Consider the following 13,449-nt stretch of genomic DNA (forward strand, 5'->3'; position numbering starts at 1 on the left):
CCTCGACCTAGTCCAATGCAACCTCCGAAGTGCACCGACCACTGAAACCACCCTAATGGATTCATCGTTGCCGCGGGCCTCGCCGCATGCAGCTCCGACTTCTTTGTCACGGCGAGAAACAAGCACAAGTGCATCCATTGACACATCAGACCGGAGCGTCATTGTTGCCGGCATAAGCCATGCAGAAACCCTTTGCCTTGGCACACCACCACCATGCCAGAGCCGCGAGCAAGGCGATCGATCCGGCGGCCAACCACCGCAGCTCAAATCGACACTGAGCGGGGACTTGGGGAACCGCGCGCACCGGAAGGAGACGGCACATCCGACGGTACAAAGCCACCAGCAGCCGGCCGGCCGGAGAAAGAGAAACAAACGTACCACCAGCGATCGAGGCTGCCACCCCGGAATAGAGCATGGCATGCAACGCAACCCGTCCGTAGTTCGCATGGAATCGTACGTACGTCGGGCCGTACCGTCGAGCTGCGAGTTGCACTTTTTTGTTTCTTGATTGATCCGTTTACGGGTCCTACTAGTTACTGTCCGTCTAGTATATCGGGTACGTGAAATATAGGCCCTGCTTGGTGATGACAAACGTACCAGCCAGCCGGCGGCGCAAACGATATATATATAACTCCGTAACTTGTTATATCAATGAATCCGGTGTGACGTACAGGACATCATGGTCTGCAACAGCAACACCCAGCTGGCCGGATGATGATGCCGTTGGCCATGGAAACGGGGTGCGCCTGCCTGACATTTGCCATCACTTGAACGATCTCCTTCAAAACAATGTTGGTGCTCATGTGACATTCGTGTTCGCTTGCAGCCAGGTCTAAAGTCTTGATGGCACAACTCTTTGGCCCCATGAAGGACACGTCCACCGTCATACATATCAAAGACATGCAAGCAAAAGTGTTCAGGGCTTTGCTCAGCTTCATCTACACAAACACGTTCCCTTGTTGATGGATGGAGATGGATGACATGGAAGAGGAAGACGACGAAACACAAGTTGATGAGATGCGGCTGCAAGACTTGTTGGTAGCTGCAGACCGATATGATCTTCAACGACTCAGATTCATATGTGAAATGCAGCTGTCCGATCAGAACATAAGTGCGAGCTCGGTGCTGTCTACTTTAGTTCTAGCCGAGCAGCACCACTGCTCCGGATTGAAGGAGGTGTGCTTCAAGTTTATCCAAACCCAGTCTCCCTCGTGTTTGCAAACGCTGATGACTTCTGATGATTGGGAACATATACTTACAACCTATATATCCCTGTATTTTGAACGAGCTCATTACCAAGCTTATTGCTTCCACTCACAAGTAACACATACAGTACTAATTAAAGAGATTGTTCTCTTATGCATATACTAAAAAAAGATAATATATGCAAGAATTTTCTCTCCGTAGGATTGATGGTTTGTAAGTTGAATGATATATGCTTTGTCTCATTTCTATTCCATTCTAGTACAGAATGTTGGCAAGTTTGGTAATTACACAGGTGGAAATACATAGGTGAAAAATGTAGGCATGAGTTCTGTTTGTATGTTTCAGCTTGTCGCGCCTATTCTTGGGCATATCTGGCACTCTCGGTAAGGAAAGGTCCAATTTCTTCTTCTTTTCCCTCTTGCTGCTTCCTCTCTTGTACAGAGAGTCAGAGAGCCATGAGATGATTGATCGATATTGCAGTGCGGTCGATGTTCATCCTTTTTCCACGCATTTTCAGGAGTTGACACCCAGGGCAAGAATATAGTTGCTTCCTAGACAGAAGAAGCTAACAAAGTATGACGTCAAGCATATACATACGATACACCGACTTCCACCTTGAAACCTTCAAGTAGGCATTGTCGGAGTAGCACGAACAACATCGGGGTGGGGACCTATAGGGATGGACCTGAGAAGAAGGACAACACGGGGGCGGACCAATGGAATCATAGCCACTCTATCGTGGCGCGGGTCGAGTCGTCTTCGTGTAACGTTTGCGAGTCAAGTCTACATGGATGTGTCATTGGAGGAGGAAGACCATCATGAACTCTGGTCGATGTGCATTTCGTTTGATGAGAATTCGTTGTACGATGTCTGTAGATCCTCGCCGCCTCTTTCGGTTCTCGTCTTCGTGCTCCTTCACGGCAAGGGCCATCACCAATGTTTGCTGACGATAGTTGTCAAGCAGCGTCTCAACATCCAAGTCGTCCAAATCGTCGAGCAAAAACTTCTCGCACGGGCTCAATTCCATTTAATGAGGGCATTGTCCTGGTTCGAACGGTGCTGACGCCGGACGGGGCTCGGCAGACAATAGTCCCGGTTCGAATGGGACATTTAGTCCAGGTTGTAGACACCAACCGGAACTAAAGAGTTTGTGGCAGGTCCCACACTCTTTTGTCCCGTTTGGTGTCTCCAACCGGGACTAAAGTTCGTTTTTAATTTTAAATTATGCATATCCTTTTATTATCTTAACCAAAATGGACAGAGATGGTTTTAAGGGAATTTGATGATGTTATCTTGTTCTCCAACACATGAGACTTGGCAAGATCATCAATATGGCATTTGTGACATGCTAGAATTTTCTTTAAATTTATGGTGACTATTTTCTTTCTAAATATTTCAAAAGCTTGATTAAAACCAGAAAGGGTAATTGATTGTTTTGACCAATATTTTGAGCTAAGTAAGAGAGAGTTATTGGAGGTAGAATTAATATGACTAGAGTGAGCTCTCGTAAAAATTTGAGCTAAAGGAGAATCCATTTGTTACCCCAATCATTGACCACAAGATTTTGGTAGAAGGTGTTTGATGATGAATAGAGGTACTTAGAGGAATCCAATGGCTTTGGAATTTAACAGGAATGAGCTTGGTATCAATTTGAGTTGGTGTGCAAATTTGTAGATCATCTGAAGAAACTTTGCAGTGTATTTTTTTCAAACCCTAGAGATGGGTAGAAATGGTTTTGACAAGCTTTGACCAAGTTAACTTGTTCTCCAACTTGTGGCACTTGATGGGGGTGATACTCATGATCATATGGCAATGTGGAACAAATTTGAGATCAATAGGAGAAAGTTGCCAATGTAACTTTGTCAAACCCTATAGATGAGCTGAATTGGTTTCGACATACTTTCACCAAGCTAATTTGTTCTCCCTGATCAACCACTTGGCCTAGATGAATATTTAGACCATTGTAGCAGGTGTACCAAGTTTGAGCTCATTGGACATGTTTGGCAATGTAAAGTTGTTCAAATAAGAAAATGGTCGGTGATCGTTCTGAGGGAATTTGATGATGTTATCTTGTTCTCCAACACATGAGACTTTACGTTGCTATAGTCACACATATAATAAGGTTAGCTATAAAGTTTGGCTATATATATAAGAGTACTATTTTTTCTCTCCTTCTCCTATCTCTTTCTTCGTATCTATTCCATTTGCCTAGGAATATGAATATAGCTAGGCTCTTACATAAAATCCCATTTTCCTTACTTTTCCGTCCCTCTCTCCTCCGTATAGTCAAAAGTGACATGTAAACGGTCCATAAGTCCACTATTGTACTTGCTTTAATAACGACAACTTAAACTGCATCCGCTGAGCGACACATGCCCCTCCAACATGCCCTCGGCTTTCCTCGATGTTGCAGCCTTCTCCCTTCGAGCGTATCTGCTCCACATGATTTGTTCCCCTTCATCTTTTTCCCATCCCAATCTCTGCTTCATCTAGCTCAAGAGGGGATGGTTCGCATGGCAATGCGACCACTCCCACCACCTACTGCATCCCAACCGCAAAACCAAGGGATGCAACCCCCAGCTCTCTTCAAAACATCTCCCCTGCACTACAACCTCGTCATGGGAGTACCACCATTGTTGTGAACATGAAGGGTCGAGTCCGGCCACCCTGCGTGCCATCACAATGGCAACGCCACTGCTACAAAGGGGGCGGTGTACGCAGCATGCATGGGCGCCGAAGGTGGCGGGTGACCCAACACGCATGACGCAATGGAGGGCTCGTCGGACGCTCCCCCGTGTTGCGATGCATCACTCACATCGCTTGCCGTCGGCTTGATGAGTGTTGCCTGCGGCTCTTGGGGAAGCTCGATGTTGCAATGGAGCGTAGTTTCCATGCCTGGAGTCGACACCGTTGGCACAATCGACGCGATGCTGCATCGCAGCAGGTGACCGCTCCAAAACTACAGTCCGTAACTCCATAAGCATCGCTGCCACGCGTCCAACGGCTTTGCTGCATTGCAGTAGGTGGTCTGCTACACAAGCGAGCTGCCATGGCCGATGGCAGTGTTCCAGGGGGAAGGCACCTGGGTGCAGCGAGATGAGGAAGAAGACGCCACACCCCATGTGGAGTCTTGATCATATGGTGGGCACAGAAATGAATCAGCCGGATGATTTATACTAGCACTCTCCATTAATTAATGTGGGCCTTTTGCGAAAAGTAAGGTGACCTTGTTTCAATTTCATAGCACAACCACAACCGAGTACACTAGTAGCTGCTATTTTTTCAAGTACTCCGTCCTAGCATGCATTTTGACGTTTTGTCAAGCTGATGCCCAAGGGATCTACGTAGATCACATTTGCTCCTCTCGCCGCCGCCACGGTGAATGCCGTCGGTGGTGTTGTCATGAGCATCCGAGTAATATGGTGGGAAGTGTTGGCTGCCTCACAGTGTTTGGCGTCTTAGGGTCTAGCCCTGGGCGGTGACGGTTGTAGATCGTCTTAGGGTCTTTTAGTTAAGGTGGCGAGACGGCAGTGTCGTTCCCTTCGTAAGAATAATGTTCTCCCTCCGAGGGTGGCGTTTCGGTGCACAAAAGACAAATCGGGTCAAAACGGTGCATGTACTTTTTTAGAGACATCAAATTTATCTTTTTTATCGAGAGCTGCTCAGATGTTCAAACTATACAAAATTTGGAGCGAACCCTCGTGCATCAAATTATCTATCATCCAAAAAAAAGTTGAAACTTTTTGAATTTCTTTAATATTTATTTTAATTTTTTTACTCAGCAGGGATGCAGATGAGCGTGGGCTCAGAAATGGATTTTCCGTTCTCCCTGCCCTTTTCTAGTTTTGTTGGTGTGTTCATCGTTGGCAAAGGTGTGTGGGGTTATGCCTTCAATGGGTCTTTCCCGGATCCGATTAATTTTGATTTCCAATGGATAATCGGGATCCGGCCTGCTTACATGGTCTTCCAAATTTTTACATGTTTGTCTTCCTAGATCGTAATCGCACATCATCTTTATATCTACATCGACGATTTCCCGACTGATGCTTCTACAAGTTCATGGGTTCACAAACATTTGCTCCGCTGAAAATGAGGCCTAGAGGCATCATCGAACTATGCCGCACGTCCTGCCGCTGGTGGATGTAAGAAGAAGGCCGGTTAAGCAAACACTCCATAGGTTCTTTGAACACAATGTCAAGCCATGGGGTGAGGAACTCGCCTAGTTGCTGAAGGCCAGTTTCATCCAAGAAGTTAAACAACGGGAATGGCCGGCAAACCTGATGATGTTACCCAAGAAAGATAAGTCCAGGTTCCTTTTCGTCGATATGAAATACATAAACCAGTTGGCACGAATAGACCAGGTAGTCGATGCAACGGCCAGCCATGACGTCATATGTCTTCTAGACGCCTACGTAGGATACCACAAATCATAATGAAGGAATCCGACCAGAGCATGAGTCGACCAGATAAACACTTATTTCAAACAACAACGAGTGTTGTATTTGTACCAACTTATGTGTGGGCAACAAAAAAATGTGACGTTTACGTATTTAAATATGCAGGGTATATATAAAAAGGATAATAAATGTTCTGACTACAAAAATACTATGAATGCTTTCACGAACAGTTTGAGTATCAAAATCAAATCGACCAATCTCAGAATTAGCCACAATTATCGTTTGAAATAGTTTGAGCATTTTCAGGAATATTAAGTAGCACTTATAGAAATCGTTTGAGAACTTGAACCATATCATGTATATAATCCTGAGTGTTAACAAATGTCGCATGTCAAAATTTAGATCGTACTTTGCTAATAATGCATAGAACATGTTTCATATAGACCGCGTCGCTTCTCGGATGCATTATGTCTTTGCGTCAAGGGCACTAATTATGATCTAGTTAAATGAAGGGTCGACCAATATACTATCCTGGTAGATTTTCTGCAACACCCCTTTGTAGCGGTCGATGTCGAGGGTGATGTTTTGGCCGTTGAGGAAGAGCTCCCACGTCACATGGTACCCCTGCCTCTTTATGGAGGCAACGTCGGTGAAGATGGCATGCTCCTTGGGGTATTTGTACTTGAGCGTCGTCTCCTCCGCGGTCGTCTCGTACTGGACGTACCGGAGCCCCATGTCAGCCGACGGTGCACCAAAGGCAGCATTGGACCCCCAGCTCATGCCACCCCACGGGACGATCTGCACCAACGTCGCGTTGTGCGGGAGGAACACAAGGTTGGTGAGCCCCGCCCCATGCACACCCACCATCACATCGCACGAGTTCACGACCTCTGCGAACCGGGCCATGTCGCTCAGAGCCTCCGGGGCCCCCAACACCACCTCGAAGCCGACCTCTGTGGCAGCTGACACGGCCTCCGCCTCATTCGCGAACGCCCTCGAGTTGCGGCGCAGCACCATGAGGAGACGAGGCCGGTCACCGGAGGTCCGGTTTACGGGGACCGACCACTCACGCTTCAGCGAGTAGACCGACCGGAGGAAGGCCCGGAAGTCTGTCATCGTGTAGCCCTTGCGGGAGAGAGCAGGGATGATCCCCATCTCCTTATGGCCCTTGGTGCCAACGTGCACCGACGGGAAGCAACGCACCGTGTCGTCGGCATCGAAGTCGATGACGGGGTACATGGAAAGCGCGCCAAGGATGCCTTGGAACTTATCAACCCACTTACGGTTGTAGTCGGTGACCACGAGCTGGACGCGGCCTTCGTACTCCCGCACAGTGTTGAAGAGAGGGATGATGCCGTCGGTCATGGCGTGGAAAAAGTTGTCGAGGTAGGCGCCGGTGGAGAAGACCACCGCGGGGACGTCGTGTGTCACCGTGCACCGTGGCGCATCTTCCGGCCCGCTCCAACGGATGGTCACCTCCCGGACAGAATGCATGGTTCCTTCCTCCGACTTGCGCGGGTACGGGCGGATCTTCACCGTCCCGTTCTCTGGTCGGTAGCTGTCGTCGGACGCCGAGACGACGTACACGGTGGCGGATTTGCCGTGCATTCGGACATCGCCTTGCATGGCACATATGTCCGTCCGTTCACTGCTGAAGTCGCAAATTGACTTGCTTCTTGGTGCTGCCACATCTGTATCATGCAAAAAAAAACAAAAACAAAAACAGAGTTACTCCCTCCGTTTCACAAATATAAATGTTTTGAATGTTTTGATATAGACTTCGTATGGACTGAAATGAGTCAACAACAACAACATCTGAATCAGAAAAGAGGGAGAACATCTTATACTATTTCTGAGTGTAGGGAGTATTAATTAGTACTTGCTAGAAACTTCTCTTAAGTTTTCTTTTGTCATTCTTATGAAACTTTCAGATTTCATTCGTTTATTTTATCATGGGTAGCCCTTTATTATATACTCTACTAGTCATCAATTCATGCAGGGGTCGTACAATTAGAGGTACTCCCTCCGTCACAGTTTATAAGGCATGCACGTGTACCTAGGCCGTCAATTTGATTTATGTAAAATATATTGTTTAACATAAAAATGATATCATTAAAGAACTAGAACATCTAAAGTTTTCAATGATATATTTTTTGTAATATATGTCTCTTATTATGTTGATCAAATTGACGACTTAGATACACGTGCCAGACTTATAAACTGAAACGGAGGGAGTAGTGTTTTGGAGGTGAATAGTAAAAATAATTATTATTTAGAAAAAATAAGAAGAACTTGTGTACTAATGAACATGTTCATGTCTTATACATGTTTGAAACTTTTCATGAACAAAAGAAAAGATCCTATGGTCTGGTCTAAGGCTAAACAAAAGGTTCTAAACAAAGGCTACTTTTTAACGTGAAATATCTTCGCCTACTTCACAACATATGTTGTTTCTTGGTACACATCACTACATTGTTAAAAGAGACAGTCATGTTTGTTTTTTTGGAAACAAATAAATTGTATTTACAAAAAAATATATTCTTTCTTATTTACTGTTAGTCCATCATCTTGTGTTGTGGGCTCCGAAAGAAATATCTGAACTATTATGATACTAACTTCATATGGATACTCAATATACAGAGGAAACATCCCCATCTTTATCTCTCTAAAATGTTCGTATTACCTATTATTGGGCCAAAAATATTGCATGCTCATATTATTGTATTTATATTTCCGCACAACAAATTTTTATTTTACTATCTATTTAGTGAGGTCACTTCATATATATCTTTCCATCCTAGTTCGTACTAGAAGTCATATCTAACGGAATCTTGTATCACTATTTCCCATTTATTTGCAAATACGTTTTTTTAAGATCATGAGACCCATAGGCATTGACCTGGCTGAAAATTACATACTTGTACGGGTTCTATGAACCTCACTTTTTTTTTTTTTGACTATTGACCATGCATGAAGCATGTGCCATTGACGTGTCCACATGTGAGCACATTTTTCTTAATTACTATTTGCCTTATTTCTTTTAACAAGACATGCTCCGAATTATATGAATCTAAAGCTAAGACTAATGGAGTCTATGGCTCATGGATGTGCTTGCACTTTGTTACACAGATCTTAGGTGAAAGCTAGGAAGAAGGTAAAGATTCTGCTTGCATAGTACTACCTCTGTCCCGATTTAACTGACGCCAGTTGTATATAAATTCGTAGTACTCACTTAGCTCTCCCTCCGAGTCTCATAATTCGGGACAGAGAGAGTAGATGCATTAGTCTTATATGATTCTGCTTTGGGGTATGTACACATACAGATTATCGGAGGGCTACATACTTTGTTAATTAATAGAAATGTAAAGACGTGGAGATTGAAGATTGCCAGGACTTAGTACCGTGCACAAATATACTCTATCTCACATTTAGTATTAGTCACCGTATTCAAATTGCAAATATTTACCCTAATGATAACTGTCAAACATGCGGCACAAAGAACTTCCGCCCTAACGTTTTTTACATCTAAAGTTATCATCCGAAAAGAACCAAATACTAGTATCACCAACAGGTATATGTTTTCTTGTTGCCAGCCAGAGCGCCACAACCAAATTATGAATGCAAATACGTACACAGTACTTATATACGTAGTATACATACTTGGTACGTACCTGATTTGATCAAAGAGGCATCTACTCCCGCGTTTATGGCTTGGAACCCCTTCTCGTTTTGGAGATCTGCAACATATATGTATTGGATTTAGCCAGACTTGACTTTGGTAAGGAGCTGACTCAACTTGCGTGTTGTGCAGAGAACAAGCATGCAATTAAGTAGTACCTCTGTTATTGGCATCGTGGACGTCGCCGGGTGTCTCGCCGCTTGATGCGTGAGAAGGTGATGCTTCGACGACCGGATCAGAATCAAATGAAGGGTCGACCAATATACTATCCTGGTAAATTTTCTGCAACACCCCTTTGTAGCGGTCGATGTCGAGGGTTATGTTTTGGCCGTTGAGGAAGAGCTCCCACGTCGCACCGTACCCCTGCCTCTTTATGGAGGCAACGTCGGTGAAGATGGCATGCTCCTTGGGGTATTTGTACTTGAGCGTCGTTTCCTCCGCAGTCGTCTCGTACTGGACGTACCGGAGCCCCATGTCAGCCGACGGTGCACCAAAGGCAGCATTGGACCCCCAGCTCATGCCGCCCCACGGGACGATCTGCACCAACGTCGCGTTGCGCGGGAGGAACACAAGGTTGGTGAGCCCCGCCCCATGCACACCCACCATCACATCGCACGAGTTCACGACCTCTGCGAACCGGGCCATGTCGCTCAGAGCCTCCGGGGCCCCCAACACCACCTCGAAGCCGACCTCTGTGGCAGCTGACACGGCCTCCGCCTCATTCGCGAACGCCCTCGAGTTGCGGCGCAGCACCATGAGGAGGCGAGGCCGGTCACTGGAGGTCCGGTTTACGGGGACCGACCACTCACGCTTCAGCGAGTAGACCGACCGGAGGAAGGCCCGGAAGTCTGTCATCGTGTAGCCCTTGCGGGAGAGAGCAGGGATGATCCCCATCTCCTTATGGCCCTCGGTGCCAACTTGCACCGACGGGAAGCAACGCACCTTGTCGTCGGCATCGAAATCGATGACGGGGTAAATGGAAAGCGCGCCAAGGATGCCTTGGAACTTATCAACCCACTTACGGTTGTAGTCGGTGACCACAAGCTGGACGCGGCCTTCGTACTCCCGCACAGTGTTGAAGAGAGGGATGATGCCGTCGGTCATGGCGTGGAAAAAGTTGTCGAGGTAGGCGCCGGTGGAGAAGACCACGGCGGGGACGTCGTGCGTCACCGTGCATCGTGGCACATCTTCCAGCCCGCTCCAGCGGATGGTCACCTCCCGGATAGAATGCATGGTTCCTTCCTCCGACTTGCGCGGGTACGGGCGGATCTTCACCGTTCCGTTCTCTGGTCGGTAGCTGTCGTCGGACGCCAAGACGATGTACACGGTGGCTGATTTGCCGTGCATTCGGACGTCGCCTTGCATGGCACATATGTCTGTCCGTTCACTGCTGAAGTCGCAAATTGACTTGCTTCTTGGTGCTGTCGCTTCTGTGTCTGCAGGATGCATGAAAGAGTTATTAATTAGTAGGAAGCAAAGTTTTTTAGTTTTTAGTTTTTCGCTTGTTCCTCTTGGAGAGATGTCAATTTTTATTGGATTATTCAGTTTTTCGCTTGTTCTTCTTGGTACTGTAAAACTAACACAATGTCTGTTAGCATTACTAGTTTGTTTAGGCAGCAGACTGAGAGGGTGTTTGGATACTCTCTAGTCATGTGACTAGTAGTAGTCAGACTAGAAGTTTTTAGTCAGACCCTGTTTGGAAGGTGACTACTACTAGTCAGCATTAAATGTCTCTGTATTAAATTATTCTCATTTATCTCCCTTCCATTGGTGTGCCAGCATGGGAGGATGAGCCTGCAACAGGATGGGCCCGCCAATTAATTGGAGAAGAGACTTTAGTCACTTTTAGTTGGGGGTGGGGTGACTAGGGACTAAACTAGTTTTAGTCACCCATTAGTCAGGGGTGTTTGGAGGTTTACTGACTAAAGGTGACTACTACTAGTCTCTAGTCTCTAGTCTCTAGTGATCCAAACACCCTCTTAACAACGGCTCTCCTCTGCTGAGAAAAGGTAGTAATTAATTACCTCCTTGACGGGTGAGCTCGCCTTGACTTTTGTTCGCGCCGACAATATCACCGGGTTTCTCGTCGCGTGATGCTACTGGGGACGGCGGTGCATCGACGGCCATGACCGGCGTCTGGTCGCTTGTTGCGGGAGAAGGTGGTCCATGGACGGCCTCGCCGGGCGTCTGGTCGCTTGTTAACGTTGCGGGAGAAGGTGGTGCCTCGCCGGGCGTCTGCTTGCTTGTTGCGGGAGAAGGTGTTCCATGGACGGCCGTCTTCTCGCTTGATGCGGAAGAAGGTGGTGCATGAGCGACCAAATCTGAATTGAACCGAGGATCAGCCCGTATTAGCGCCAAATCGATGAATTATCTAGAGAACGATGAAAGCAGTATACATACTCGTGTTGCATGCAACAGATATGTTAAATCCTTGTTACTACCTCTGTCCTCTCATATTGGTATTTAGGGTCATATATATTTTGACCAATTAGTAGTACATATATAGTAAGAATAATAGTTTCGAAAACTATGTTCAAATACGATTCCAATAACGTAGTTTCTAACAACATGCACTAACAGTTTGTTAGTTAAATCTATCGTTCAAATTGGACATAAAATATGAAGGAGAGACCAATAAACTAAGAGGGAGGTAGTATATACACGTAAAGCATGAAAAAGACGAATAAACCGGGAAGGAGGTATAGCTAGTAGCTAGTACAACGTCAATCCATACTGTGGCCAAGATCGAGTTCGAGTAACGAGTCTAACCGGCTCTATATAGATCTGATGAAGACTCGAAACCTAAAGAGTGGTTGCTTGGAATGTAATTGAAGGGACTTACAAAGAGTTGTTGCTTGAAGAGGAACCTGCGGCATGTAATCGGAGTTGAGGACGAGGAAGACGAGGACAGGAAGCATAAGCCACACGATAGCCCTTGCTATTGCCCTGCCCACAAGCCTCTTACCCTTGTCGTTCCTCCTGCCCATTTTCATCTCCTACTTACTTACTGGCTTGATCACTTAGCTAGCTCGAGTGAATAATGGTGGACACTGACTTGGGAGCTACTCCTATAGTAAGAGTATATGTGTGCATGGGACATATAATGACACTACAGGTCAGTCAAACCTCCTCGATCGAGACTTAGTAGCAGTCTACTAGTAGTACAAGTGAAGCGTGCTGATGCGATCTCCTTCCCCAAGGCGCTTCTCATCCTAAGCCTGGTTGTTGTATGATAACACATCCGTAATGCATATTATCATATGTTAGTATCATGGAGTAGTTCATTTATTGTCATGCAAGACACATGGTAACACATCATTTAATATGATATGGTATCATGATATAATACTCAACCCTCTCTTTCTTCATTTAATTCTATGTCACCTCATCAAAATTGCTTAGTTGTCATCCATGATATTATCTATGATACTTTCATTACGGACAGCCTAATGCAGACTCGGTCACAAGTCTTTTGGTTGACCTAGACATATAGTGTCATAATGGCAACACTACTCTAATCGAGTATACTCGCATTAGACTATCCATAGACTATAGTACTTCCTCTTTTTGGTTTATAAGGCCCATCTCAAAGTATTTAGATTTTTATTATATTAGATTCATTTTGAGTTTAATTGTGTTAAAATGCTTTGAGTCTCATGTCATATTTAATTCATAGAGATTAGAGAAAGGAAATAAGTACTCCATCCGTCTCGATTTATAAGAGGGTGCTTGGATACGTTTTAGTTCCATGACTAAAAGTAGTGGAACTAAAACTTGCTAGCCTCACCCATGCTTGGATTCAAACACTAAAGGGACTAAAATCAAGTTAATGAGCATTTATTATCCTTCAAACCCTCCAATCCAGAACTCGCCTGTGTTAAAGAAGAGGAGTTAAATTAGGAGAGAGAGGGCTAATCCATATTTTAGTACCCTGACTAAGAAAAATTAGTCTCAAGACTAGTTTTAGCCCCTCTTTAGTCAGGGGTGCTTGAAACTTTAGCCTCTTAAAGAGCCTGTTTTTAGTCAGACTAAAATAAGTTCATTGGATCCAAGCACCCTCTAAGTCATCTTAGGTTGTACACCGCAACCAAGACGGAGAGGAAAACAAGAGAAATTAATGTTAACTTGATAATTAATATCATTGCATGCAATGAATTGACCAGTGCT

General features: G+C 45.5%; 1 protein-coding gene across 1 annotated transcript; it reads right to left on the minus strand.

The window, feature by feature from the left end:
* Positions 1-5,902: 5,902 nt before the first annotated feature.
* LOC123404713 (alpha-1,3-arabinosyltransferase XAT3-like) lies at positions 5,903-12,422 on the minus strand. The gene is made up of 3 exons (XM_045098659.1): positions 12,125-12,422; positions 11,307-11,603; positions 5,903-7,294 (listed from the first exon to the last, which is right to left on the minus strand). The coding sequence occupies exons 1-3, from the start codon at positions 12,273-12,275 to the stop codon at positions 6,102-6,104; spliced, it is 1,641 nt and encodes a 546-aa protein (XP_044954594.1). The 5' UTR covers positions 12,276-12,422; the 3' UTR covers positions 5,903-6,101.
* Between the last annotated feature and the right edge of the window lie 1,027 nt (positions 12,423-13,449).

This window comes from Hordeum vulgare, chromosome 6H (assembly GCF_904849725.1).
Source record: "Hordeum vulgare subsp. vulgare chromosome 6H, MorexV3_pseudomolecules_assembly, whole genome shotgun sequence".
NCBI lineage: Eukaryota > Viridiplantae > Streptophyta > Magnoliopsida > Poales > Poaceae > Hordeum > Hordeum vulgare.

Bases quoted from the DNA above. Each gene is read 5' to 3' on its own strand.
- LOC123404713 (XM_045098659.1), bottom strand. From the start codon at position 12,275: ATGAAAATGGGCAGGAGGAACGACAAGGGTAAGAGGCTTGTGGGCAGG. The intron at 11,604-12,124 runs GTAAGTCCCTTC...GGTTCAATTCAG, and splicing joins TCTTCAAGCAACAACTCTTT to ATTTGGTCGCTCATGCACCA. The intron at 7,295-11,306 runs GTAATTAATTAC...TGCATGATACAG, and splicing joins CGAGCTCACCCGTCAAGGAG to ATGTGGCAGCACCAAGAAGC.